Genomic DNA, 27,107 nt, shown 5'->3' with positions numbered 1-27,107 from the left:
CTGTACTGTCCTCCCCTCCTTTGGCTCACGTTTTCTCCTTCAAAATATGCGAGCAAATAATTTGTTTCAATATCACAGCAATCTACCTTCATTTTTCATTGCACTACTTCCAATATTTAAAAAGTGGTGCTCACCCTCCAAAGAAGAAAAGGAAGATTACATCCTCTATCAACCTAATCTGTGTGGGAGAAGGAGGGTGTTTTACAACAGATATGCAAATGAAATGTAATCAGCTGGTGAATCTGCAAGAAATGAAGAAATGGTTCAGGTTGCACTTTTCTTTTCCTAGCTCCCCCAGAAGAAAGTAATAAGGGATGGGGAGAAATTGATTTCAATTTTCATTCAAAGCTGGATCTATCAAATTTGCACTTTCTGAACAACATGAGAACCAAAAACTCAAACATCCTTCAAAATTCACCTATATCTGAATTTTGTGATGCAGTTCTCCCATCAGTTTTTACAAAAATGCAACTCTTAGGAGAAAGTGTGCATACAAAGTGAAAATAACATCAAAAGTGCATTATATGAGTTGAAATTGCTTTACAAAAATGTGTGCATCAATCAGAACAGCAAACAAATATGTTTTTATGAGGAGAAATTCACACAAAAAAGCTGAATAGTTTTCATGAGGCTTTAACAACAATAAAAATCGATTACAGGTTGCTGCAGAAATTTGGAGAGCTGAATTTAAGGGTGGGAAAACAAGAAACAGAGAGGTGAAAATAACAGATTCTTCTACCCATAGTCAGGAGGCATACTGGAGTTGGCAGTCAGCAGGACAAGAGCCAAAAGCCAGTGGGGAGATCCCTTTTGTTGCTCTCCTTCCCTCTCTGTCTGTCTGCCACCACTTCACCTCTTTTCCCCATCCTCTCTCTTCCTAAGCAACCAGCACAGGGAGCGCTTGGCTTCTGAGCAGGTTGCCAAGAAATGGACTTCACTTTCTCAGTGCCCCGCATGGAAATGTGGTTAGTTGGTGGTTCCCCACACTTTCCCTAGAAAACCCCACTGGTTCTCCTAAGTTTCAAAGACAGCACAACTTGTAGTGGAGATGACAGAAAGTTATTGAGTGAATGAATTGGTGGGTAAGAAACATAGGAAGCATCTTGGTCCATTGGTCCATCCAGCTCAGTATTATCTACAGTAACTGTCAGAAGTTCTCCAGGGTTCCAGGCACAGGCCTTTCCCACCCCAACCTGAAGATGCTACAGCTTGATCCTTAGATCTTCTGCATACAAAGCAAATGATCTTCCACCTCTGAGCTGTAGTCTTAATATGGTGCAATACTAACTGAATAAGGACTATTACAACTCCTCATACTCTGGATATTGCTACATATTGATGTTGGGCAATGCTGGTGTTTAAGCTTTCTTCAAAGCTGCAAGCTTCCCTCATTCCTCAAAGTATGGCACGTGTTATTTCCTAGAGGGAGAAAGGCACCCTTCAGATGCTCAGAGGCACTTGTGTTATTCCTTCACATATTCTATAAAGGATCCCTGACACTAGTAATGGGGCTGAGACTTGACTCAAACAAAACCCCAACGATACACTCAGGATTCAGCTATAAAGACCCTTGGAGAAAATACTGAAGCCTTGAAAGAAACTAGCCATTTGAGGGAACCGAAAGTTGTTTCACAATGTCAAAATGGTAAAAACAGCAGTGTCAGCTGTCAGCCAAGTTACACTGAATTATGCTCCTCCCTCTCAGTTTCCACCAGCCCCTTCCGAGCATTTTGCCTCCCAACCTTTGCCCGTGGCATTGACCTGTGTGCGTATCTCATCAGGACAAGCTGCAGCCCAAATGTTCAGGATCTGAGCACTCCATTCAAGTGAGAAACCTCCTCTCACCTAGTTGAGTCCCTAGGACCTATGGCTGCCTGCACTGTCCCCTTTTGGGGGAACTCTCTAGGAAGATGGCTGGGACAGGGGGCGATGGTCCTTATTCTCTTGGTATCTCTTTGGGGTGAGTTGAGCCTTGTCATCTCTTTTAAGTTGCATATTAGCAAATAGGTGCCTGCAACTCTTTCTGTCACTGCTGATGTTCCACCATCAGTGCCTACAAAATCCCACTGCTTGGCTGTTAAAGATCCCACTAGATCAGCAGTGGCTAGAAGATGGTTGCAAGGGGATTGATGACCCACTGGACTAATTCTGGTGGACCATATGGTGCCTGATGGTTGCTGGAGCTCTTGGAAAGAAAGATGAAGTAGGTAGCTTTTTGTCTGATCCAGCAAACCTGAAAGGGTGAGAAATTGGATTGTGGTCTACTTTTGGCTGGTCTGGTGTCTGATAGTTATAGGGGTTCTTGCAAAGAATGCTTGACTTGATGAATGAAACTTTTTTTGTACTTAAGCACAAATCAATACTCTGGATTCAGATGTGCTTAGTTATACCCTACTATTAATAGATCTTGAGTATATACTGTATTTTTTGCTCTATAAGACTCACTTTTTCCCTCCTAAAAAGTAAGGGAAAATGTGTGTGCATCTTATGGAGCGAGTGCACGCTGCGCAGCTATCCCAGAAGCAAGAACAGCAAGAGGGATTGCTGCTTTAACTGCGCAGCGATCCCTCTTGCTGTTCTGGCTTCTGAGATTCAGAATATTTCTTTTCTTGTTTTCCTCCTCCAAAAACTAGGTGCGTCTTGTGGTCTGGTGCGTCTTATAGTGCGAAAAATACGGTAATCTGGCTTTTTGCAATGCATTGGTAAACTTCAAAGGCTCAATCATCACAGTATATAAAAAAACCAACCATGAAAATCTAAAGTCAGCCCTCTCCTTGATCTTGATCTAGTCTTGATCTTATTTCAGGATAAGTGAAAAACAAACTGATGGGTATCTGAGCATGTGCAGTGTGTTCTCACCACTAATTAACTTTTGCTCCTGTAGGATTCAGATAGAGCCTTCATTAAGTGCTGCTGCTATAAACTGAAGACTAGGACATGTTCATTTTATCTCCAGTTATAGAAAGGAAGACTGTAGATTAGTACAGTGGTACCTCGGGTTAAGTACTTAATTCGTTCCGGAGTTACGTACTTAACCTGAAATGTTCTTAACCTGAAGCACCACTTTAGCTAATGGGGCCTCCTGCTGCTGCCACGCCACTGGAGCACAATTTCTGTTCTCATCCTGAAGCAAAGTTCTTAACCTGAAGCACTATTTCTGGGTTAGCGGAGTCTGTAACCTGAAGCATATGTAACCTGAAGTGTATGTAACCTGAGGTACCACTGTATGAGGAAAAGTAACTTGTATGTTCCTTCTTAACGGGGGGAAGAGGGAGAGGTAGACCATATACGCTAGCTATGTAAGTCGTTCATAGGGTGGCTACATGTCCTTACATGTCTTTTCCCCAGGCACATTATGAGAGTAGCAAAATAACCAGACTGTACAACGGTGATGGCATAAAATCAGGCCAATTCTTTATTGACAGCAGCAGTCAAGGCAAGGGTTGGCATGGCATCGGGTCCCAGGATCAGTTCATCATTCCACAAGCCCCATGTTGATGGAATGGATCCGCTGGTTTTGGATCGCTCCAAACCTGTATAATGGGAGTCGTCCAGTGTTGAACCTTGCCATGGTGCAAGTCAAGCAAGCAAATTCTCACTGGGGGACCAGGGTGCAGATTCCAATACTGAACCCACGCTTAGGTCTGCCATGGTCAATTCTCCCCTCAGGCCCCTTATGGGGGTCCCCCATACAATGTTGATCCTGACCAATGCCATTTCTGCCCTCATACAAACAACGTTCTTCCACCTAACAAAGGAAAACCATAATTTCACTGAGGGAAAAGTGGAAAAAACAACCCCAACCAAGTGCCAATCAGTTTGAGAGAGAAAAGTTCCTTTCTAGCCCTGTCAACAAGTGACTCAGAATTGCTCAGCAAAGGCTCTAACCTGAGGGTGGGCAGATGGGAATCTCTCAAAGCAAAATGGCTGTGAGCTCCAGCGGAAGCAGCCTTATATATGCTTTTCCCTCCCCTCTTCAGCAAGGGCTCATGGGACAGCCTTTTCCCATGAGCCCATCACACAGAGAAGATACTGGGCAAAACCCTGCCCAATGGAGTATATAATGGGTGAGATTTTCTACCTCACATACCCCACAAATGCAAAGTCTTAAAGGGATTTAGCCTCTCCTCAGACCAACCATCTGTGTCTGGTCAAGCATTCTGACAAAGGGATGTTCCAGACATTGGCGAACTATGTCTCACGTGGTAAAGCATCAGAAGACTTTCAGAGCCAGTGTGGTGTAGTGGTTAAGAGCAGTGGACTCATAATCTGGCGAACCGGGTTTGCTTCCCTGCTCCTCCACATGCAGCTGCTGGGTGACCTTGGGCCAGTCACACTTTTCTGAAGTCTCTCAGCCTCACTCACCTCACAGAGTGTTTATTGTGGGGGAGGAAGGGAAAGGAGACTGTTAGCCGCTTTGAGACTCCTTAGGGTAGTGATAAAGCAGGATATCAAATCCAAACTCTTCTCTTCTTCTAATGGGCTATAACAAATCTGTCGGCCACTAGTGACATTTAGACTGGGCTCCTGGGACACTTGTTGGGATAGAAATAAGGAACACCACACAATCAGAATGGAATCAGATCAGGCCACAACTTTGTTTGCTACAGATGAAAAGGTTTAGCATAGGCAATGGGTAACCATTTACTTCTGGCCAGCCTGCCAGAAATGACATCAAGGGTCAACTCAGCAGTGGGGATTCCTATGACTTACATCAAATAGTGGGATCCCCACAGGGGAGCACTGTGGCCCAAGCCCCCATCTGGACATATGGAGAGAAGCAACTCCTTCCCAGATCCCTTTAATGGGGTAGCCTTGTTCAGGTGGGGGAGGCAGAAGACACAACCTCCCCTCCATCCAAGACTAAGGTCGCCCAATGCCTAAACCACCAAAGTTGTGATGATTGCTATAAGATAGGCAAAACCCTTCAGACCAGTGCAAATTTGTCTGATGGGCGAATTCCAACCAAGCCCTGAATACAGCAACCAACATTGCCATAGCAAAGCCAAAGCTGTTAGGAAAGTATTGTTGGGTTGGTTGATCCAACGAGGAGAACCAGGTGTCAGGACTGGCACAAAGTGCCTTAAATCTCCAGGGAGCAGACCTGAGGGAAACCTAACTGCTCTGTCAGGACATCCCCCCAAGGGCAGTCATATAGGGAGGACCCAGATAAGACTGGGATCATTGCCAGAGGGAGGGTTTTTAAAAAAACAAAACAATCTGGAGGAGCAGGGCTACCCAGGAACTATGTTGAGAAATCCAAACATAAAGGTACAAATCCAGATGGAAGAGGTTCTCAGGGCCAGAAACAATTGTACACCTGTAGCTGCTTTCTAAAAGGGAGTGGAAGGCTCCAGGGAACAGCGCTGGTGTGGAGAAGAGCAATCACCTCTTGTTGGAGCTCACCATTGCACTAAAGCTTTCTGGGTTTGCTACTAGTGTACTAGTAATGTTAGTAGGGTTTCAGAGCAAGGTCTCTCATAGGTCAAATCAGCCAGTGAGCTATGCTCATCTTTTTCTAGTTTTGCACTGCATGAGAAAGTGTCCTTTGTCCAGAGGTTATGAAATCTGAGGCTTGCTCAATGTTTCAGAGAACCATCTATTTTGTTTGAAAAAGAACAATGCTGATAGTGCAAAGTTTTTTGAGATGTTGCTGGATTTGTTTGTCTTTTTTTTAAAAAATAGTCATAGGAACACAAATGCAAGTCGGTAAGAATTATTTCTACTTTAAGCAGTAAGCTTATAAACCAATCTTGCTTACCACAAGGAAATTAGGAAATTCAATGTGCAGAGAGATTCCTCAGGAACTCAGTTTATTTCCAAACCTTTGGAATAATTAATTTGATTGTTCATTATTCTAATTTGATGTCTATCCATATGTTGCTATCTCATTTAGAGAGCTGTCCTTTGTTCTGTTGAAGGATAGCTGAGGGGCCATAGGACACTGTGGACTTGCCTTGCCACTTGCCTTGACAGAGGCTTTCTCAGGGTGGTGGAGGAAAGCTCTGTTGGTGCTTTTCTATGCATGTAGAACCAGAAATAGGAGCAGGACAGAAGAGGCCATGAATCTGCCTTACCTTTCTCCAGACTGGCCCCAGGCCAATTGTGAAAAGATGCCAGACCTAGAGCTGTTGCTGTGAAATCCCTCCAATTGTCATCAGTGGGAGGAATTTTTGAGAATGGATGGAAAATAGCAGAAAAGGCTGCCTCCTGCCATACCACCTGACCTACCTGGTGTGAGCCATTGCAACTTTGGATGTTGTGGTGGTCCTGTAGTAATTTTTCCCCCAACCAGGAAGCTGGTTGGATTGCTCTGCCCATTGATCAACTTATTTTTTTTTGGGGGGGGGCTGATTTTCCTCATTTAAACTCTGCATTTTTTTTCAAGATGTCTGTATTTTGCCAATATTTATCCATAACATCCTTATATTTGTCATCTTTCAATATTTTAAAGCTAAAGAGAGATTGAAAGATCAAGAAATAGGCAGACAATTGAAGAAAAAAACTCAACCAAAAAGTAAATCACAGTTGACTACCACCCCATGACTTTGCAGATTTTTTGCAGTTTCAACAATATATATATATGCGATTGGCAGAAGCACATATTGGCTAAAACCCATTACAGTACAGTGGTACCTCGGTTTTTGAATGTCTCCACTGACGAACGTTTTGGAACTCGAATGCCATAAACCCGGAAGTAAATGCTTCAGTTTTCGAACACTTTTAGAAGTCGAACGTGCCACATGTCTTCCATATTGAGTTTTCCATAAAAAAATGCTTCCGGAAGTAAATGTTTTGGTTTTTGAACATTTTGGAACTCAAACGGTCTTCTGGAACAGATAACATTCAAAAACCGAGGTACCACTGCAAGCCAAGGCAGCCTGAGGGAAGCCTGCCATAACCACTGCTGGGAGGCAAGCTGAGGAGAAGACAGAAAAATAAGAGGGAAGGTGGTTTCACCACTACACATGGAAGGGGGCTAGGCAGACAGGAATTCACCTGTGAGGGGTGAGAGTAAGTGAGCAGGTGGGTGAGCGGAGGCAGCCTCTGGGGACCTTGCTGTGGCTGTTGCTGCCTTGGGAGCTAAGATGAAGGTAGGGTCAGAAAGGCTGAAGGGGATGGCTGGTGTCCACAACAGGAAGGGGGCTAGGCAGGCAGCAATTCTCTTGGATAAAAATACCTCTGCTGCACAGAAACTGCTTCCCAAGATGGGCCTCACCCCATAACACTTCAATTATATATCATATTTTATATACACGTCTGTGTGTGTGTGTGTGTGTGCGCGCGCGCGCAAATTGGACTTCAGAATAGAAGCAAAAGTGTGTGTGAGAGAGAGATAAGTGGAGATAAGTTGTCTGTGTGCGTGTGTGTGTGTGTGTGTGTGTGTGTGAGAGAGAGAGAGAGAGAGAGAGATGCAAATGTATGGATGTGTGCCTGGGGTGGGGGAATACTTGTTCAGTGTGTATTTGTTAAGGAGAGAAAGGAAGGGGGGTATGCATGCATGTTTGTCTGAGAAGCAGGAAGAGATGTAGTGTGTGTGTGTGTGTGTGTGTGTGTGTGTAAGAGAGCTAGAAAGTTAAGGGGAAGTAGTGTACTAAGAGAGAATTCCTTGAATACAGGAAGGAAAGTGTACCATGTTGGCACAATGTGGTCAAATGATTCATGATAGCAGGGAGCAGGGGGGAAGTGGGGTGTATCAAGGTTACAAAATCACAGTGGGAAGGGCAAGTGGGTCTGTACCAAATGGGAATTTCGGGGGTTGGGCCCCAAGTAGGGAAAAAAGAAGAAGTGCTATACCAATTGTGAATCACCCCGTAAGAGAGGAAGGGAGAGAGCGGAAGAGGGAAAGGGAAAGGGAGAGGGAGGGAGGGAGGGAGGGAGAGAGAGAGAGAGAGAGAGAGAGAGAGAGAGAGAGAGTAGAAGGAGGAGGAAGAAGTGGTGGAGGAGGAGGAAATGTAGTGTACAAAGGATATCAGGCATGGAGTAGTGGAAAAAACAGTGGGGCAGGGAAAATCATGCTGCACGTGTTCAGAGGAGCCTCTTAAGCAAAATCACATACAAAATGTGTGTGTATTATGAGAAATTTGCACTGAAATGCTGGTGAAATTACACAACTTTTTGTTTTGTTTTTGTTGTTGTTTTTTAAAAAATCAGTGTGAGGTGGGAAAGTGGAGGAGTCAATTTAAGTTTAGAAAAATGAGAAAGAGGGAGTAATTGAAATTGACAATTTGCCTATCCCTACTGGAAAAGTACCGTATTTTTCGCCCTATAGGACGCACCGTCCCATAAGTGGCACCTAGTTTTTTGGGGGGAAAATAAAGGGGGGGAAATTATTCCCCCCCCAAGTGCGGGGCTGGGGCGGGGGAAGCCGGAGCTTCCCCCGACCCCAGCCCCCAGAACAGGCAACTCTCCGCAAGCCATGGGAGCCCGGCACTGGGCTCCCGTGCCTTGCGGAGAGCCGCGCAAAGCCTGGAGAGCGAGAGGGGTTTGTGCGCACCGACCCCTCTCGCTCTCCAGGCTTCAGCGAATGCCTGCATTTGCCCCATAGGACACACACACATTTCGCCTTCATTTTTGGAGGGGGAAAAGTGCGTCCTATGGGGCGAAAAATACGGTAGATAATGGCATAGTGTGGACAAATGCCAAATGTTTATGTTCTGTGCTTTGGAAACGAATACTGTGACCTCTGCTGATGTCGGAGTGTAACTGTCAAAGTTCAGAGCCTTGTGCTGTTAATATGTTGCAAGCCTCTTTAGCAGCAGCTATTTGTTGACAGTGTATCAACGGGGGGTGGGGGCAGAGCAAGAAACACAGGACAGTTAACTGTCAATTGGAAGAAATGGTCAGTTGATGAGGGACATGGGAAGTGAAAATAAGAGAAAACTGAGTTAGATATCTGAAGCCTGAGTAATAAGCTATTCCTGCCTGGTGCCAAAACATCATCATCATCATCATCATCATCATCATCATCATTATTGAATTTCATTTATTAAAAGACTGAGAAAAGAAGAAAGGAAAAAAGCAAGTGAATGAAAAAAAATATTGTTACAATACCATCCTTTAATATACAGATGTGTATGTTCTTATTATCCTAATATGCATATAATTATCAACAACTCAGTATATTCTGTGTAAACCCATTCTAAATGTAATTGTATTTATCCAAAGAAAGTCTGCGTCCATAAGCTGTCAATATATGAATTGTGCAAAAACTTCACTTTGTTGGTGAAGGTCAGCTAAAGTCAGCTAAGTTAAGGGGGGAAGGCAGGGCTGCATTCAGACCATTTCATTTTCCTGATGTTTACTTGCCTAATAATGTTCATGTAATGTGCAATCTTCCACATGATATAAAATCTGCTTCTGCAAACCCAGTGGAAGTTCTATGTGTTGGGAAATTTCTATTCCACCTTAAAGAGCAGACATGGAACTGTTACGTGTCACATGTCTGTTTACATTCCAGCACTGTTTTGGTGGTGTTAGCGGAATTTCCGCTGTGTTATTGCTTTTGCTTTTGGACTCTCTCGCGAGAAGACAAAGAGAGAGTCGAAGTGTTTCTTTGTCCTGATTTATGATTAATAAATACGTAGTTGTAGTATGCTTTCACAAGCCTCATGCCTATTCTGTGTGCACAGTTTGCTCTGCTAATATAGTGTGTCCTGGCTTTGAAGCCTGGGTCACTGGTTTACTTCGGAGCAGAAGCTGAGGGGTCTTCACAGTGGGACGGCTGGAAGGAGACGACTCAGCTGGGGCTAGCCAGCTGGCCTTGTGACCCTCTGCATGCCGACACTATGTTCATTGCTTCCAGGAAAAAAATATATATTTTGCAACCCTGTTCACCCCAAAAAAAATCATGGGGCCGTATTCTGAGCACACAGTTCTTTCCCACCGTTTTCAGGAGTGAATTGCAGAGAAACAGAAGCACACATGTGTCACACGCCACCCACTGGTGAGAATGAAATTTAGTGCTATATGGTATAGCAATCAAAAAGACATTGTTCCACAATGCAACAGGAAATGCAGTGTAAAAAGAATGTTGTAGAATGGGACAGAAACACTAGCATTATAACCTCAGGTCTGAATGCTGAGAGACAGACAGACAGAGAAGCTCAGCTAGCTTAAAAGAAAGAGAGATATAAACAATAAAATAAATAAAATAAAATCATTGCTATTCATCTCATTGCGTAGTAACACTCCAGCCAATTGCTCGCTACTGCTACGACACCTTATTTATTTTGCAGCAGTGGGAAAGGTGTAACTAAATGAAGGGAAATATATTTTGGAGCACAATCTGGATCATTTGACTGGGAAATTAAAATTAAAGTAAAAGTTAAAGTCAATTTAAAATTAATTAAAATGGCTAATCCACTTTCTGAAACTTGTGTACCTAGGTGGTGGAGTTTGGAGTTCACCTCCTGAAGAACCAGCCCAAGCTGAGATCAGGTTGGTGAATGGTTCGAGTCGCTGCAGTGGGAGAGTCGAGGTGCTCCATAATGGAGAGTGGGGCACTGTTTGTGATGACAGCTGGGGCATCGAGGAAGCCAGAGTAGTATGTCGGCAACTGGGCTGTGCAGCTGCAATATCAGCCCACCGTGAAGCATATTTTGGAAGAGGAGTTGGTCGCATCTGGCTAGATGAACTCAGATGCACAGGGACAGAATCAGCCCTCAGTCAATGCCCAGCAAGGGCTTGGGGAGACAATGACTGCCATCACGGAGAAGATGCTGGCGTTCTTTGCTCAGGTAGGTTATGCAGCAAGGTAAACACATGTCCTTGATAAGATGTGCATCCCTACATGCCCATGGAGGTGTGAATTTCAAAATTTGTGTTCTAGAGTTACAGCACATCATGGGGATATTGCAGTGAAATGCAAGATAGCAATCAAATGCAGAGTCCAATCTGGGTAAAAGAGTAGAATTGCATTTATTGTTACAAAATCAAAATGTGGTTAATGAGTGTGATTAAAATGAAAGCTGCCTGAGACCTTTCTCATCATGCAGCCATAGGGATAGGATGCATGGTCTGTATGCCCCTGAGCACAGGCACCATCTTTGATGTAAACCATGTATTTTATAATCTAGAAGTCTATTTTGCCTTGAATCAAGTCTGCAGCTTTATGTAAGTAAACAATAGTTTTATATTGTTACATTACAGACTTCTGTGTTGCTATTTTATTTATATAGGGATAAATAAAGGGGAAGCTCCAGCCTCCCAAAGGCATCCTGGATAATTTTAGAAAGCTGCACAGCTTTGTCCCAAGTTTCCACGTTAATGCCGCAAAGGGTGGTATATATATTTTAACTCTGCTAAACCAGATGCTAATCTTACTCAAGTGAGTAAGAGGAAGAATAATAAATCATATATCCCAACCTACCTTCCAAATCCATCCCAACACATGAAGCCATTGACTCCACCCCAGCCCCTTAGTCATAAGGTGGTGAGGATGGTTACCTTTTTTGCCTTCAAAATGTAAATAGAGCTGGAGGAGGAAGTCAAAAGTGTGACACACTTTCCCACTACCTCTTTCAGCTCTATGTGCTTTTCAAGGCTCAGATTAATTCAAATGAGTCTTATTTTTACCCAGACCCCCTTGGACAGTGAGGTGTGCATGCATCCTCTCTCTCTCTCTCTAACTCTGATCTGGGGAGGGTGGAAAAAAGTGAGGGGGGGAGTCGCACCCACAGCATTCATTCAATATAACAAATTTGCCATGGACTTAGAAAGGTTGATAACCCTTGAGTTACTTCATGGAGGAGAAACGTCAGTCAGGGATGATTAAAAATGGCAGATAGAAACCAAACAACAGTGTCCACTGGTGATGCTGTGTCTCCAGAACTCTGGGAACACACCAAAGAAAATGGATTCCATCAACACCCCATGTTCAACATGCACAAGGAATCTGATGGGCTACTGACAAAGGTGAAATACTGAAAGGATCATTGGTTTTGCTGAGAAGGTGAATTATTATGTTTGTATGTGATCTAAAATGTTGCTGTTGTTGTTGTTGTTGTTGTTTTAAAAAAAACTCCAGACCTTAAAGGCCTGCTACTTTAGTGTTTCCCTTTTTCCCTTTTCTCTCTAAACAGAGGTGAGACTGGCAGGTGGTTCGTCTCCATGTACTGGCAGGGTCGAGTTGCTTCATAACCAAAGATGGGGAACAGTGTGTGACAATGGATGGGACCTAGCTGATGCCCATGTTGTGTGCCGGGAAGTGGGCTGTGGAGCTGCTCTAAAAGCAACACTTGCAGCTAAATTTGGACAGGGATCTGGCCCCATCTGGATGGATCAAGTGAATTGCACAGGGGATGAAGACAGTCTAAGGAAATGTCCACCAAAAACATTGACAGAACACAGCTGTGCCCATAGCAAGGATGCTGGTGTGGAGTGTGAAGGTAATAATCTATGGATTTGTACAATTTAGGAACAATGAAAATTTAAAATAATAATCACATACTCTGTCCCCGAGCCTGAAGAATATATATTTCAGCTACTCATTTAACCATGGGAAAGTAGTGCCTAGTCTAGAACTAGCAGCCAAATGACATATAACCTTAACAGCATCAGGAACCCAAACTGGAGTGAGACCATAATATGGGTTGTGGTAGGAGACCTTTAATACTCAGATGTTTGAGGCCTCTGTGCTATGAATTGCTTAGTTTGGGCCAAGTACTCTTTGGTGAAAGAACCCCAACAGAGATGTAACATGGCAAAACATGTAACAAAATAAAGCATGGAAATATAAGCTGTAAAACCTTTAAAAATGTGCCCCTCCAAGTAAGCTCCAAAGATAACCTGCTTGAAAGCTTCTGCCAAAGTTTCCTACTAATCCTATCATAGAAAAAACAAACATGTTTTTAAAGCTATGAATTGGTTTACTTACAAATCTTCCTTAGGTCACACTCATGTGCTTTTCCATACAGCAGTCAGATGGGTTGCACAGGCAGTAAAATGTAGCTTGGTTACAAAATGGTAAAAGCTCCTAAACTATTGGCATAGGGAAATGCTAATTTTGGACTCCATTCTGGTCTGAAACAAAAGAGGCTGGTGAAAGCCATGCGGCTAAGCTGGAGCAATCAGCTCATATGTCCTCACACACCAAAAAGGTAGACTGAAGGAAACAAAGACTTAATTGTCCATTTTATCCCAAGGTGGGGGGAAGTGACATAGCTAAGTCTGGCTTTAACTTCTTTGTGCATTAATTAGACTTAAGCATTTGGTTAAAGGAGGCTGGTTATTCCACACTCATTACAGGCTTGCTCCTCAAATCTAAATGGGTACCAGAATGAAGGGCAAAGGGTGGCTGGCCTGTCTTCATTAGCTTTTTACACTCGCTGATTCCAGGAAATTAGTTTCTAGTACATCACTTAATTCACACAGTTAATTAACACCCCAAGCACTGATTAAATGCCAACATATACTAGATCCAGGAATTTAGGGAAATACAGCACTCACAAACTCTGGCACCCACAGACTCATAACACTGTGCATATCTGTAGGCATCCCAGAGAATCAAAATAAGATTGTGGTAGTAGCAGAGGACAGGGAATTGGTGGAAACAGTTATGCATGAAACTAACTCAAAAAAAAATTGTCCATTATTTCTCAATGTTTTCCTCATTCTCAGAACCCCCTGAGCTCAGATTAATAAATGGCCCCAATCACTGTTCTGGGAGAGTTGAGATCCTGCATGATAAACTCTGGGGGACCATATGTGATGACGATTGGGACCTTGATGACGCTGCAGTCGTGTGTAGTTATCTTGGCTGTGGAACTCCTATATCAGCCCCACGAGGTTCTCGTTTTGGAGCAGGAACTGGTCCCATTTGGCTGGATGGCGTTAACTGTACAGGGTCAGAGACTGCCATCAGCAAATGCCAAGCAAAAGACTGGGGAGTACATGATTGCACCCATACAGAAGATGCCGGTGTTGTATGCGCAGGTAAGGCACACTTTCCCCCAATCAGAAATGAAGCAAAGAGCATGGGAGGATATTATTGTTCAACTATTTTGTATTAGTGGATAATCCTCGCCAATAAGAGTCCAACAAGTCTGTACTTCAAAGAATGGAATCATAGAGTGGGGAGGGGTCTCTTGTAAGTCATCTAATCCAAACCTATGCTCACTTCCCCCCGCCCCAAGGTGTTTCAGTGATATTATCCACCTATTCTTGCTCAAGGAATTCTCTGCAGGATTACTTTTTTGGTGTTTAAACTCTTTTTTTGTCCCATCAGAGCTTCGCCTAGTGGACGGCACAAGTCGGTGCTCAGGGCGGGTCGAGGTGTATCACAACAAGCAGTGGGGAACAATTTGTGGTTCTGATTGGGATATGAATGATGCCCACGTCGTGTGCAGGGAACTGGACTGTGGACAACCTGTAACAGTGTCAGGCAGCGCACAGTTTGGCCAAGGATCTGGTACTATCTGGCTAGACAGAGTTAACTGCACAGGAAAAGAAGCAGCTCTGAGTGAATGCCAAAAAAGACCCTGGGGAGAGCATACCTGTGACCACAGCAGGGATGCAAGTGTGGAGTGCTCAGGTAATTTTGTACTATGTGATGTAGTTCAAATCCATTCTTCATTACAGTCAGGTACTCTACCAAGGTAAATTATCTAGATGAAAGCTCTGAAGGAAGTAGGTTGTGGCCTAAAAAAATGGCAGAAGTGTTTGGCAACTACCCTGAAAGACAATGCAAGTATTTAAAATAGTGCCAGTTCCACCAAAAGCAATTGCAAACTTCAGCTTCTTTTCACCTCCCTACCAGCCAGTGGCAAGGACTAGCTAGACTGAAACTTCCATAATTGTTTGTCCTAGTCTTTGTCCTAGAAGACGTGTCTGGCAGAACAATAGCTCATAGCAGCAAGCCATTAAAAACCATCTCGCATCTTCTAGTCTTCGGTGTCCACTGGAGAAGTTGCTTTCCAGCCACTAGCAAAATGAAAGCCTTAAAATGTAGCACTCTTTAAGTCAAGAGTGGGGAACCTTCAGCCTGTGGGCTTAATTGGGCCAAATGGTTGGTTGAACCAACCATACTCACCTGTTCTACACCTGATTTCATATATGACATCAGGTGCCAGGTAGGTTCAGTTCAACCTGGTTCAGTTGAAATAGCGTTTTCAGATGGCACCTGCAAAGCCCTATAGAAAGTGCTCTTCATGGGGTGTCACAATTATTATTATCAATTAAATTTGTTGGTCACTTTTTCTTGCCCAAGGCAACTCAAAGCAACTTACAACCAAACAACACCGGCCCCACCCCCCATTCATTAAAGCCAAGGTGAGGAATACATTTAAAACATCCCACCCACTTCTAAGTTTGAAGCCAAAGGCCAAGAGATAGAGGAAAGTTTTTGGCCATGATGATGAGGACAACAACAACAAAAATTTTGATTATTTATACACCACCTATCTGGCTGGGTTACCCATTCACTCTGGGTAGCTTCCAACACCTATAAAAACATAATAAAATATCAAACATTAAAAGCTTCCTGATGCAGGGCTGCCTTCAGATGTCTTCTATATGTAGTGTAGTTCTTTATCTCCTTAACATCTGATGGAGGGTGCTACACATGGTGGGCGCCACTACCGAGAAGGCCCTCTGCCTGATTCCCTGTAATTTCACTTATCACAGTGAGGGAACTACCAGAAAGCCCTCGGAGCTGAATATCAGTGTCTAGGCTGAACGATGTGGGTGGAGATGCTCCTTTGGGTACACAAGGCCAAAGCCGCTTAGGGCTTTAAAGGTCAGCACCAACACTTTGAATTGTGCTCAGAAACGTACTGGTAGCCAGCGTAGATATATAATGATGGTGCTAGGAAAGCCTTCCACAAGACTTTCAGGTCTTGTGGAGCATGTTGCAAACAGCTTTGCCAAGGTCTTCACAAAGTCCAACAATCAGCTGATTGTCAGGTCTTGCAAAGGAAAGACCCTTGCAAAGCTCTCTGCAAGTCCCAGCGATTAGCTGATTGTTGGTGATTTTCCCATCTGTCAAACTTAGACTGCAGTGGATGGGGGAGATAATAAACTGGGAAACCAACCAGATACAAGTCCTTTTTGCTAACAGCTGATAAAGCATCTGCAGTGAACAGAATGTTCCATAGTCACATGGAGAGGGGTCACGATGATGATATAACAGCTTGCCTAAGGCTACCACTTAGCTACTACACATAAGTGAGGAAAATCAGCCAATCTTTTCCAGTTGAGCCTAGACATCAGCTGTTTGAACCACTATTTGTCCTTTTGGAGACAATAGGGTTTCAGATTTCCAGAAGCCAACCTGCCAGGCCAAAGACACAGTTGTAAAGGAGAGAACCTCTTGTTCACATTCACCAAGATGACCAGACCCATTGCTTTCACATTGATCAGTTACACACTTGAGTAACCTCAGTATTACTGGATGGATTGCCACAAATGGGAACAAAAGCAAGGGAGGCTGGAGAACTGGAAAGTGGAAAAAATAACCATTCCTTTGACTTTTTCAGACCCCCATGAGATCAGACTGGTGAATGGTACAAGTCGCTGTGTTGGGAGAGTTGAGGTGCTCCACAACCAGCAGTGGGGGACAGTGTGTGATGATGGCTGGGATCTGAACAGTGCCCAAGTCGTGTGCAAGGAACTTGACTGCGGAGTAGCCTTGGGGGCTCCCCGAGGAGCTCAGTTTGGAAGAGGTGAAGGCAACATCTGGCTGGATGATGTCAAATGTAAAGGGACAGAAGCTGCCCTCAGAGACTGCCGCCTCAAAGCCTGGGGAGAACATAATTGCAATCATGGAGAAGATGCTGGTGCTGTGTGCTCAGGTAATGGGAGACCACTAGGGAGTGCCATACTATGGCCTTAGAAAGTGGCTAAAAGTTGAAGGAGCTGTTTTGTCAACAGTGGGTTTCTCCAGAGGTCTACTACTGATAATAATTATAGAAGAAGAACAATCTTCAATGGATCTTTCTCCCTTTCTTCTTTCCTTCCTTCCTTTCCACATCCTTCATTAGATAGGCTCAACAGGACACCTTGCTAATTTCATCCACCCCTTTAAACTTCATCTATTTGTTTTTATTTTTATGGATACATACCACAATTTGTTTTATGAGCACATGTTCCACAGAAGCAGTTCACAACATAAGTAAACAAGCTTGCTATTTCAGCACTCCAGAAACCAGCTAAGTTTTTGTTCATGCTTCTTTATTCCCTGTTTTATATTCAACAACTACACAGGAAGTTGTCCAGTTTCCAAACAAGGAAGAGAGCACTCTGTCTGAGACATAACCAAATGATACATTAAAATTAGGGATGGATAATACTTTTTTTCTCTCAGGGCCATATTCCCATGGGAGTAACTTGCCAGGGTCTGCATGCAGCAGTGGGTAGAACCAAAATGGGCCGGGTTTTACAACATTGTAGGATTGCATAACTGTCCTTCTCTCCCTCCCCTCTCTCCCCTCTTCTCTCTCTCTCCCTCTGTGACACCCCATATCTATGGGCTGAGTTAAATTAGGCCAAGAACCACAAGTTCCCCACCCCTGCAATAAATGTATGTCATATTTCTTTAAAAGAGAGGAGAAATAGAACCAGCTGTGGAAGGCCGGTCCAGATTAGGGCTGTCTGAGGGGGTTTCAATTCTTTCCTCCATTGTGTTTTCCTTATGAAAATTCCCTGCCCATAGATGGTACTTAACCCCTGTAGAACTCGCAAAGATTTATCATAAGAGTGATAATCTATGTTGGAAATGTAAAGAAAAAGAAGGTACTTTTTATCATATGTGGTGGACTTGTCCCAAGGTGAAAGACTTCTGGGAAAAGATTTATAATGAAATATACATTTATTAAGAAACCAGAGGCCTTTCTTCTTGGAATAATAGGTTTGGAATTGTCCCAAAAAGATTTTAGATTGTTTTTGTATGCCACAACTGCTGCTAGAATTTTGTTGGCCAAAAATTGGAAATTACAAGAAGTACCAACAGTGGATAAATGGCAGATGAAGATGATGGACTTTTCGGATCTAACCAACCTGACCAGAAGAGTCCGCTACCAGAAGGAGGAGGAGTATCAAGAGGAATGGAAGAAATTTAAAGACTATTTAGTTAAATATGTTAAGATAACTTAAATAGAATTGCTTATGAGTATCAAATCAGCCTAGGATTTAAATATGTGATGTTGTAGAATATTATGGATAAAAGTTAAAATGAAAAGAAAGAAAGATGTTAATTGGACCAAGTAAATTTTATGTAAAATTAGTTTTGGAAAACTGCTACAATGATTTATACGGAAACTCAGTCAGGGGGAATCGAGGAAGTCATCTAACAATGTTAACAAAAGTGGCATTTCTACAGTTAGGATATATGTTTGTTTGTTTGTTTGTTTATGTTTTCTTTTTATGTTTGATGATATGTTTGTTTTAAATCTGGAAAATTAATTTTAAAAAATTGGGGGGGGGAGAAAATTCCCTCCCCACTCTCAATTTGATATTCACCTTGGGAGGATGTAAATGGCCATTTCTGAGGCAAACATCAGCATTCATTGAGGGAAATGGCATGGGGAACAGCTTCTCCTCATGGGAAGAAAAATGACTTGATGTATTCATGCCCATTGTGAGATGAGGCGCAGCCTCCTTAGCTATTAGACATAAGATGTTCAAGAACCTTGCCAATAATGTCTTGGCTTAATAAGTGGCGTCCTTCAATGTTTTATTTCCCATCAGAACTCAGGCTGGTGAATGGCTCAAGTCGTTGCTCAGGAAGAGTGGAGATCTTCCACAATCATCAGTGGGGCACTGTGTGTGATGATCGCTGGGGCCTTAAGCAGGCTGAGGTCATCTGCAAAGAGTTGGGCTGTGGCGTTGCTCTGAAAGCTCGTACAAAAGCTGCATTTGGACGAGGAACAGGGCCCATCTGGTTGGATGATGTGAACTGTCAAGGAACAGAAACAGCCCTCAGTCAGTGCCCAGCAAGCGCTTGGGGGATCAATAACTGCAATCATGGAGAAGATGCTGGTGTTGAGTGTGCAGGTAAATTATATTCCATGCTTAATGGTTTGGAACATACATGTTACTATTACATAAACCTGCTTCCCTCTTGCATGAAACTTTGGAGACCTTGCACTGCAGGCCATTGTCTTCCAATCTCGGGTTGGCTGGGATGCAGGACCAAGTCTTCTTCTTTGCCTAGACTATGTATAGTGGAGAAGGAATAGCAGGGGAACATGGCTCTAGCACTTTAGAGCAGGAGCGATGAGCACCAGGGAAACTGAAATACTTTCATTGATCTGGCAACTGAATGATAACTAAGCTTTCAAGTTTTACAGTGGTTTGTACTGTATTTGCATAGAGGAAGACTGAAAATGAGGTAAATAAGCAAAGGGTACTTTTTTCGCTTTGAAGGAATTTGTCCTTCATGCTGCCTGTTTAAATGGTAATCCTTCTTTGCAAGATTTTTTGCATTTCTAATTTAAAGCTAAAGTTGTTAAAACTGAACTTATTTTACAAGTTGAACCTATGTAATTAGAAGTGAGCATTGCTGAGTTCAAGGGAACCTATTTGTAGGTAACTATACATAGGAGTGACATCATGTCATATGGGAAATCAGGGATGTGATTTCAAATTTCCCCAGCCGAATTCCAGCTCAACTGCTACACCATCCACTGCCAGCTTCCTATTTTATGACCATCCGCTGACTCTCATAAGCTGGGTATTGTGCTATGTACTGCTGATCTATCTCCCTCTTAAGTTTGAGAAATTCCCCAAAAGGCTTTTGCAGGAGATAATCAGCAGGGACAGGAAAGGAGAATACTGTGAACAACATCTGTGCTTAAATAACTCTACTGGTCACCAATATGTCACCAGGCCACATTTAAGGTCTTGTTGTTAGTATAGAAAGCCCAGAACCAACAGGGATTAGCTTACCTCTGGGAACATCTTGCCTTGTATATCCCAGATACTTCAATCCTTAGAAGAGGTACTCATAGCAGTGTCACAAGTTCTCAAGGTTCATCTTATGTCTACTAAGAGCAGGGTCTTTAGTGTGAAGGCACCAGTCCTTTGAAATGTGCTTCCAGTGAACATCAGGTAAGCTCCTATAGTTTTGGCATTTAGGAATCTGCTTAAAACCCATCTGTTCACCCAAGCTCTCCTTGAGGTGTGATCAGCCATGTTGATGCATCAGTTCTGCTCTACTGACGGGTAATGTGTTTTGTACTTATCTAAAATGTACTTTTATATTACTTTCATTAATGCTGTTTACCACCTTGATGGTTTCCCTTCCCCCTAATGTGGGCAGCATAGAAATTTTGCAAATAAATAAAAAGAATTAAATGTATTTATTGGCAAACACAGTTTTGGCGAAACCTTAATTTGTCAGAGTAATGGACAGCACTGGCCTCAGTCCAGATGAGATTAGGTATAACCAATACTAGCATGAGTAAAAATGAAACATCATCTTTCTTGGGAGTCTTCTTGAAATATCTGTGGCTTTGTGTTTCCATGTTATAACTTTTACTATTCCAGATCCGGTGGAGCTAAGGCTGGTCAATGGCAGCCATCGGTGCTCTGGTAGGGTGGAAGTGTTTCATCTCAACCAATATGGAACTGTGTGCGATGACAGCTGGGACCTAAATGAAGCAGTCGTTGTGTGTAGGTACCTTGATTGTGGATCAGCCATAGCTGCCCCCCGTGGAGCTCAATTTGGGCGAGGAGTCGATCCCATCTGGTTGGATGATGTCGAATGTACAGGAACAGAAGCTTCTCTCACTGCTTGCAAGGCCAAGCCTTTGGGAACCAATGACTGTAACCACGGAGAAGATGCTGGTGTTGTATGTTCAGGTAATCTGCTCTGGTGCAATAAAGGTAAAGGGACCCCTGACCATTAGGTCCAGTCGTGACCGACTCTGGGGTTGTGGTGCTCATCTCTCTCTATTGGCCAAGGGAGCCAGCGTACAGCTTCCGGGTCATGTGGCCAGCATGACTAAGCCACTTCTGGCGAACCAGAGCAGCACACGGAAACGCCCTTTACCTTCCCACCAGAGCGGTTCCTATTTATCTACTTTGCACTTTTGACGTGCTTTCGAACTGCTAGGTTGGCAGGAGCAGGGACCAAGCAACTGGAGCTCACCCCATTGCGGGGATTCGAACCACTGACCTTCTGATCGGCAAGTCCTAGGCCGTGTCCCTATGCTCTGGTGCAATATCCCACACAAAAAGGAGGCAGTGACAAGGCAAGCGGGTCATTCCTAGCCCCATAAATCCTCTCAAGGATTCCCTGATTTGAGCCATTCTTTTAAAACACCAAACCGCTGTCCTACATCTTCCTTACAAAGTCTCCTGGTGATGATGGCTCCTTGCTTGAGACAGGGAGATTATATGACTCATCTACCATGAGCAGGACCTAATTTTTGCATGCCACCCTTTGTTTCACAAACAAGAGGTCTTTGATTGCATGTTTTAATTACACATACCAGCAGCAAAGTACTAAAACAGGTCCAAGCTCACAGTGGCAGCAGAGTAATGCAGTCTGTCATCTACAAAGTGAAACAGGATCAACTGACAAGTCTGTTATTTGTTTCCCCTACAATCTGAAGCTGACTGCATGTTCATGATGGGGAACCATCATCAGATCCTGCTGATTTCTGCCAGCTGTTTAAGACAGCCAGGAGGAAAAGGGAAAGAATTCATCCAAGTCCTGACATTGGTTTTTTAAAGAGCCACTTGGAGTTGTTCTCTGTGGAGTTAATCACTTGACCCTCCCGTTTTATTCTTAGATGATCTCAGACTAGTAAATGGCACAAATCGCTGCAGTGGGAGAATCGAATTCCGGCCGCCCCACAGTGAACAGTGGGGAACTGTTTGTGACCGTACGTGGGATATGCAAGATGCTGAAGTCATCTGCAGGCAACTGGGCTGTGGAAAGGCTTCATTAGCCCCACGCGGAGCTCATTTCGGACGTGGATCAGGATCCATCTGGCTAGATAATGTGAACTGTAAAGGCACAGAAGATGCCATCCAAGAGTGCAGTGCAAATACCCAGGGGAACAATAACTGTAATCATGACCAAGATGCGGGAGTTGTTTGTTCAGGTAACCTGCTATGGCCACCTTGTTGTTTCCATGCCCAGGAATGACATGCCCAGGGATGGGGTGAAGAGATGGGGGGAAATTCTCTGCTGGATGTGATGGAGGAGCAGAGGGACTATTTGCACAATGCACTTTGACTTCCTTCCCAACCCCCATTTGTGTTGTATCGAAGTTCTTAAAATTCTTGTCAGTGTCTCTCAAGGACACCAGCTCCTGGGGACTGAGGTACTTTGCCCTCCCCCCATCTTTTTTTTTAGGGGTGGCCCCCCTCAATATTCAGAGGACCCCACATGCAGTGCCAGGACACACAACATTAGGACGCCACATTGCTTGGGAACATTTTTCAGCCTGAGAGGCACAATCCCTTCTGCATAGATTAGTTTCTACACACACCTCACTATTCTTCCTCTATCTAGGCAAGCAAGAATTCAAAGACATGCTGCAGTCAGGCAAAAACAGTGAGGGGTGTGGCCTGGTAGGGCTGTATTAAGACATCCTGAGGCCCTACTATATGCCAAGTTTAAGACACCGCATAGCATTATCAAAAATGTGTGTTAGTCTAACAGAAGGGACAATGGAAACAGTCCTTTCTGTTTGGGGCTTCTCTGGGAGGAAGCACAGCTTATAAATTTAACAAAATGAACAATTAGGCTTGATATTTGCATATACTGGTACATAGATGAGGATGCAGGTAAAAACTAGCAATCAAACTAAAATATAGATCTTGCAACAAGCCTGATGTAGTCTGCATTTGACCTGAACCAGAGGTCACCTGCCACTGGTGCTGTTTGACAACTTATGGACAGATGGCCTAATGAAATTTCCATATAAATAAATAGTTGCTGCAACTGCTTTGCAGCACCTAAACCTGTGGACAGCATGGATTTATAAACACAGTATAGAAAATGACAAATAACTGAGTAGCCATTAAGTATATTTTTGTTATGTCAGTATAATGTCTGTTTCAGAGCCTGTTTTATTTTTTAACCAATTGTTTAAAAAGTGAAATTCAACACAGACACCCCTTCATATTTGGAGGGATGAGCAGAGGCTCAAAATAATAACTTATTTAGTTTGTGCATAAATCTGGCACTGTGGCCTGGGGATAATTCTGAGGCCCAGAAATATTTGGAGACTTCTGGTCTTGCAGGGAGAATGTCACAAAAATACATGTGCTAAGATGTGGAGTGAAAGGTGCACAATTTCAACTTGCCTAAGGTCAGACAGCAGACTTGGGACAGCAGCCATGTTTTTCCACCTCCTGCTTTGAAATTGCTTTCATTGAGCTTCTTGCTTTCCTTGTTTTTTCCTTGGTCATGAGATCCTTGGTGTTCCCAGTTGAAGTGATGGGCCTGCATTTCCTGTATTTTAATTTTCAGAGCTTGGCAGTTGCTGCAGATAAACTCTTATGCTCACAGTCCCCCATCCCTTATGTGGATGGGGAACCTTCCAGTCACATCTTTACACCTGCACTGATTTTTGTTCATATTGGGTTCTCTATAGAGTCATCCACCATCAATGTGATTAACATCAGACTAGAAGATGGCCCAAACTCCTGTTCTGGGAGAGTTGAAGTCATGCACCAGCAGCAGTGGGGAACTGTGTGTGATGATGGATGGGGCCTTCCGGATGCTAGCGTTGTGTGTAAGCAGCTGGGATGCGGCATTGCTTTGGAAGCCCTACACGGGGCACACTTTGGACGAGGCCCTGGCCCCGTCTGGCTGGATGATGTGAATTGTACAGGCACGGAAACATCCCTGAGAGACTGCCGGGGACGTTCCGTAGGAGAACATGACTGTGATCACTCGGAGGATGCTAGCGTGGTGTGCTCAGGTAACTCTTTCGGGGCATATAGCACACATATAAATCCTTAACTTGGAATGAATCTCTAACTTTTAAAAAACAAAATAAAAACAGCTTCAGAAAGCTGTGATTGTGAGAAAAATATTATCATTTAGTTTGTTGCACTATTTGTAAAAGAATCTCCATACTGCCATATCATGAAATATCAGGGCGGTGTGCAAACGATTAAATATAAAACAGGAGGAGGAAATTCTGTAGTGACCAATGCAACATTTGTAAGCTTCTTTACATAATATCTCATATTTTGGCTAATATTATTCAAACTCCAATTAACATTCAACTTTTTCTGTTAACTGGACTGATCTTCCCTAAAGCATAATCAATAAGTTTAAATGTTTTTTTCCCCTAAAATTGTGTTTAAAAGAAGATATCACCAACATAAGAGTTTTGCAAACTCAAAAATTTATCTGTAACTTAGACCAATTTTCAAAGTGCTGAAATGGCATTGAAGTGGGTACCAAGGAAGCCTTTCTGGGCAGACTGTTGCACAAAGTGCATCACCTCAGTAGGGAACAACCTATGACTTCTTCCTCTTTCTTCCTGCAGGTCCTATGCAAGTGCGATTGGCTAATGGCCCCCATTCCTGTGAAGGGCGAGTGGAACTGAATCAAAATGGCACTTGGGTCTCTGTTGGTGACTCTGGATGGGGTCTTAAAGAAGCCAAGGTGATATGCCGGCAATTGGGTTGTGGTGAAGCATTGTCGGCACCGACGGGAAACCAATATGGCAACAGTGTTGGCCCAGCCTTTCTGAATGAAGTGCAATGTACTGGAGAAGAAGCATCAGTCACTGAATGCTATGCCGCCCCCACAGGCCCCCATAAGTGCATCTGCAACTCCTACGCTGGAGCAGTGTGCAAGGGACATGCAGGTACTTCTGTGATCCAGCCTATTCTTAAGGAACACTTTAAGGGGTTTAGGGGAGCAAATCTGACAATTTTTACTCTCTGCTTCTTTCACAGCCTCTTCTACAGCCGCTGCAGTGATCCTAAGTCTCTTGGCTGCTGCTGTGCTCATAGGTGCTGCTGCTGTGCTCTACATGAGGAAAAGGAGAGGAAAATCAATTTGGGTTAACCCTTTAGCTGGAAGAGGAGGTAAGAATGTGCCAACCAATTTTCCAGTCTAGCTCACCTGATTGCCAATCCCAGGGCTAGTCTGCACTGATGTTTTTGCAGAAAGTAACCTGTGCAGTTCCCACCTGATAGCCATCTTCTGCCCTGAATAACTCACCTCTTCCAGGTTTCGTTTCATTTTCAGTGCACAAGTTATAAAATAGTGTTTCTGGAGTGTATCCCAAATGCTACATACAAGAACAAGAATTCTGCATTATATACATTTATTTAAATTCAGTACAGTTGTACCTTGGAAGCCAAATGCCTTGGCTCCTGAACAAATTGGCTCCTGAACGACTGAAACCCGGAAGTGAGTGTTCTGGTTTTCAAACGATTTTCGGAAGCCAAATGTCTGGCTGTAGTTCCTGTGGTTCCAATAAGAAGAGAGCGCAAGGATCTGTTGCTGGAATATAATGGGATTTTGGAGTCTTGAGATCACTAGTCTGGGAGCTCAATCAATTCACTTTATTGTTTTGTTGCAGAAGGATTTATGGAAAACATCACTGTTGGATCGGATATGGTCAACGGCATTCGAGAGATTTATACCAGGGGAAGAGAGCAAATTGCATCTGAAGGTGACTCTGATGGTGACACCATCCACCTGGTGAAAAATACTTCTGACTCAGCCACAGACGACGCCAACTGAGAGACAAAGAGCAGGCAATGGTTCAGCCGCTTGTGAGAGATAAGTTTCATTCTGGAAGATTGGTTCTTCCTTCTGCCATCCCCTTGCAGAAGGACATATCCTTCCCACCAGCTCTTGTGCCATCACCACAAATGTTCAGAGACTTGCTGGGATCCCTAGGAATATTCAGATATCCCAATTTCTGGGAGTAAGGGACATTAGGAAGGGACAGAAGACAACAAACTAGAAGACCTTAGAAATATCAGTGATGTCAAAGCTTGGGGGGTGGGGAGGTTGTAGAAAGTTTGTTTCAAAACTTTGCCTTTCTTGTCATTAACCTTGCGGTAACCATTATAGCACATACTGATCACATAGTAAATAGTAAGACCCAGGAACTGTGCCTCCTGCTGCTATTCTAACGCATTTGCAGGAATTGTTGCAGTACAATTTTCCTATTGGAAAAGGGGTCAGATTCTGACAAGTGTCTCTACAACATGAAAAGTGAGGTGATACAGTCCTTGCATGAGGACTGTACCACTTTGTTGATCATACGCCTTAATTGCCATTTCCGCCCACCATCCAAGTGCTAACCGGAACCAACCCTGCTTAGCTTCTGTGTTTTTATAGGGCAGCACAGCCTCAATTTCCTTGCTTTAAAATCTAACCCATAGTAAATTGGCCGGTTGTTCAATGAGGGAAATTGCTCAATTGCATGTGCTGTTCCAGATGAGTTAAATTTTTGGATTTGCCTGTTTATTAAACATTGATACTAGACTTAAAAGTTTGTCTTGTAGCATGACCCTAAGCACACCTACTCAGAAGTAAACTGCAATCAACACAAGTAGGATTGCAGCCTTAACAGGGAAAAGCAAAAATGGGACAATCCCAATTCCCAAGAACCCAGGATGGTTGTGAACATAATCATTCTTCCAGCTATACCAAGAAGAGGAGCAACAATATTGTGCTCCTATAATGCAGTTAATGTTGACCACTGTAGACTGTGTTCAGACACTGTTTCAGCAGTGATCATCAAACCAGGAACCCAATTTAGCAGGATGTGGACATGATGCAGTAAGGTTGCCAAGCTGGCACCAAACCCCAGTGGAACCCATTACTAGAAATAGTCCAGTCATAGAAATTTGTCTGATACCTTTCTTTAAAAATGGGGGGGGGGGAGAGATTCTGCTTCAACTCTTGCACAAAAAACATGATGCACCTATTTTTATTTCAGAACCTGCAAACTCTATAGGACACACTTATTCATTCATAATCAGTTTGCATAATCAGTTTACATAGTCATCCCCACTCCTGGTTTAATACACCTTGTCATAAACCAGAGGGGTGCTTGTGTGTTTCTTGTTTTCTCTCCAGCTGAACTTGCTGTCTCTCCCCATTGCAGATGCCACCACACAGAATCCGCAGCCTTCTTACTGGAATTCAGGTTGCCTCCATATATATATTT

At 43.5% G+C, this 27,107-nt stretch overlaps 1 protein-coding gene across 2 annotated transcripts; it reads left to right on the top strand.

Annotated features, from left to right (window-relative positions):
- The first annotated feature begins 1,678 nt into the window (after positions 1-1,678).
- On the top strand, positions 1,679-26,426 carry SSC5D (scavenger receptor cysteine rich family member with 5 domains). Of its 2 annotated transcripts, none has more exons than XM_083411055.1 (13): positions 1,679-1,960; positions 10,389-10,739; positions 12,084-12,389; positions 13,621-13,935; positions 14,228-14,533; positions 16,476-16,790; positions 18,685-18,990; positions 20,485-20,799; positions 21,735-22,049; positions 23,550-23,879; positions 24,456-24,779; positions 24,871-25,002; positions 25,503-26,426. In XM_083411055.1, exons 1-13 carry the CDS (start codon positions 1,867-1,869, stop codon positions 25,664-25,666), a joined length of 3,573 nt encoding a protein of 1,190 aa, XP_083267181.1. In that variant the 5' UTR covers positions 1,679-1,866; the 3' UTR covers positions 25,667-26,426. The 2 variants fall into 2 exon arrangements, with proteins under 2 accessions (XP_083267181.1, XP_083267180.1); XM_083411054.1 differs by lacking the exon at positions 1,679-1,960 and adding an exon at positions 9,057-9,075.
- Positions 26,427-27,107: the final 681 nt, after the last annotated feature.

Source organism: Podarcis tiliguerta (genome assembly GCF_965153285.1).
Source record: "Podarcis tiliguerta genome assembly, chromosome: 13".
Classification (NCBI taxonomy): Eukaryota; Metazoa; Chordata; class Lepidosauria; order Squamata; family Lacertidae; genus Podarcis; species Podarcis tiliguerta.
Note: the sequence above shows the minus strand (reverse complement) of the source record. Positions and strands in the feature narration are given on the sequence as shown.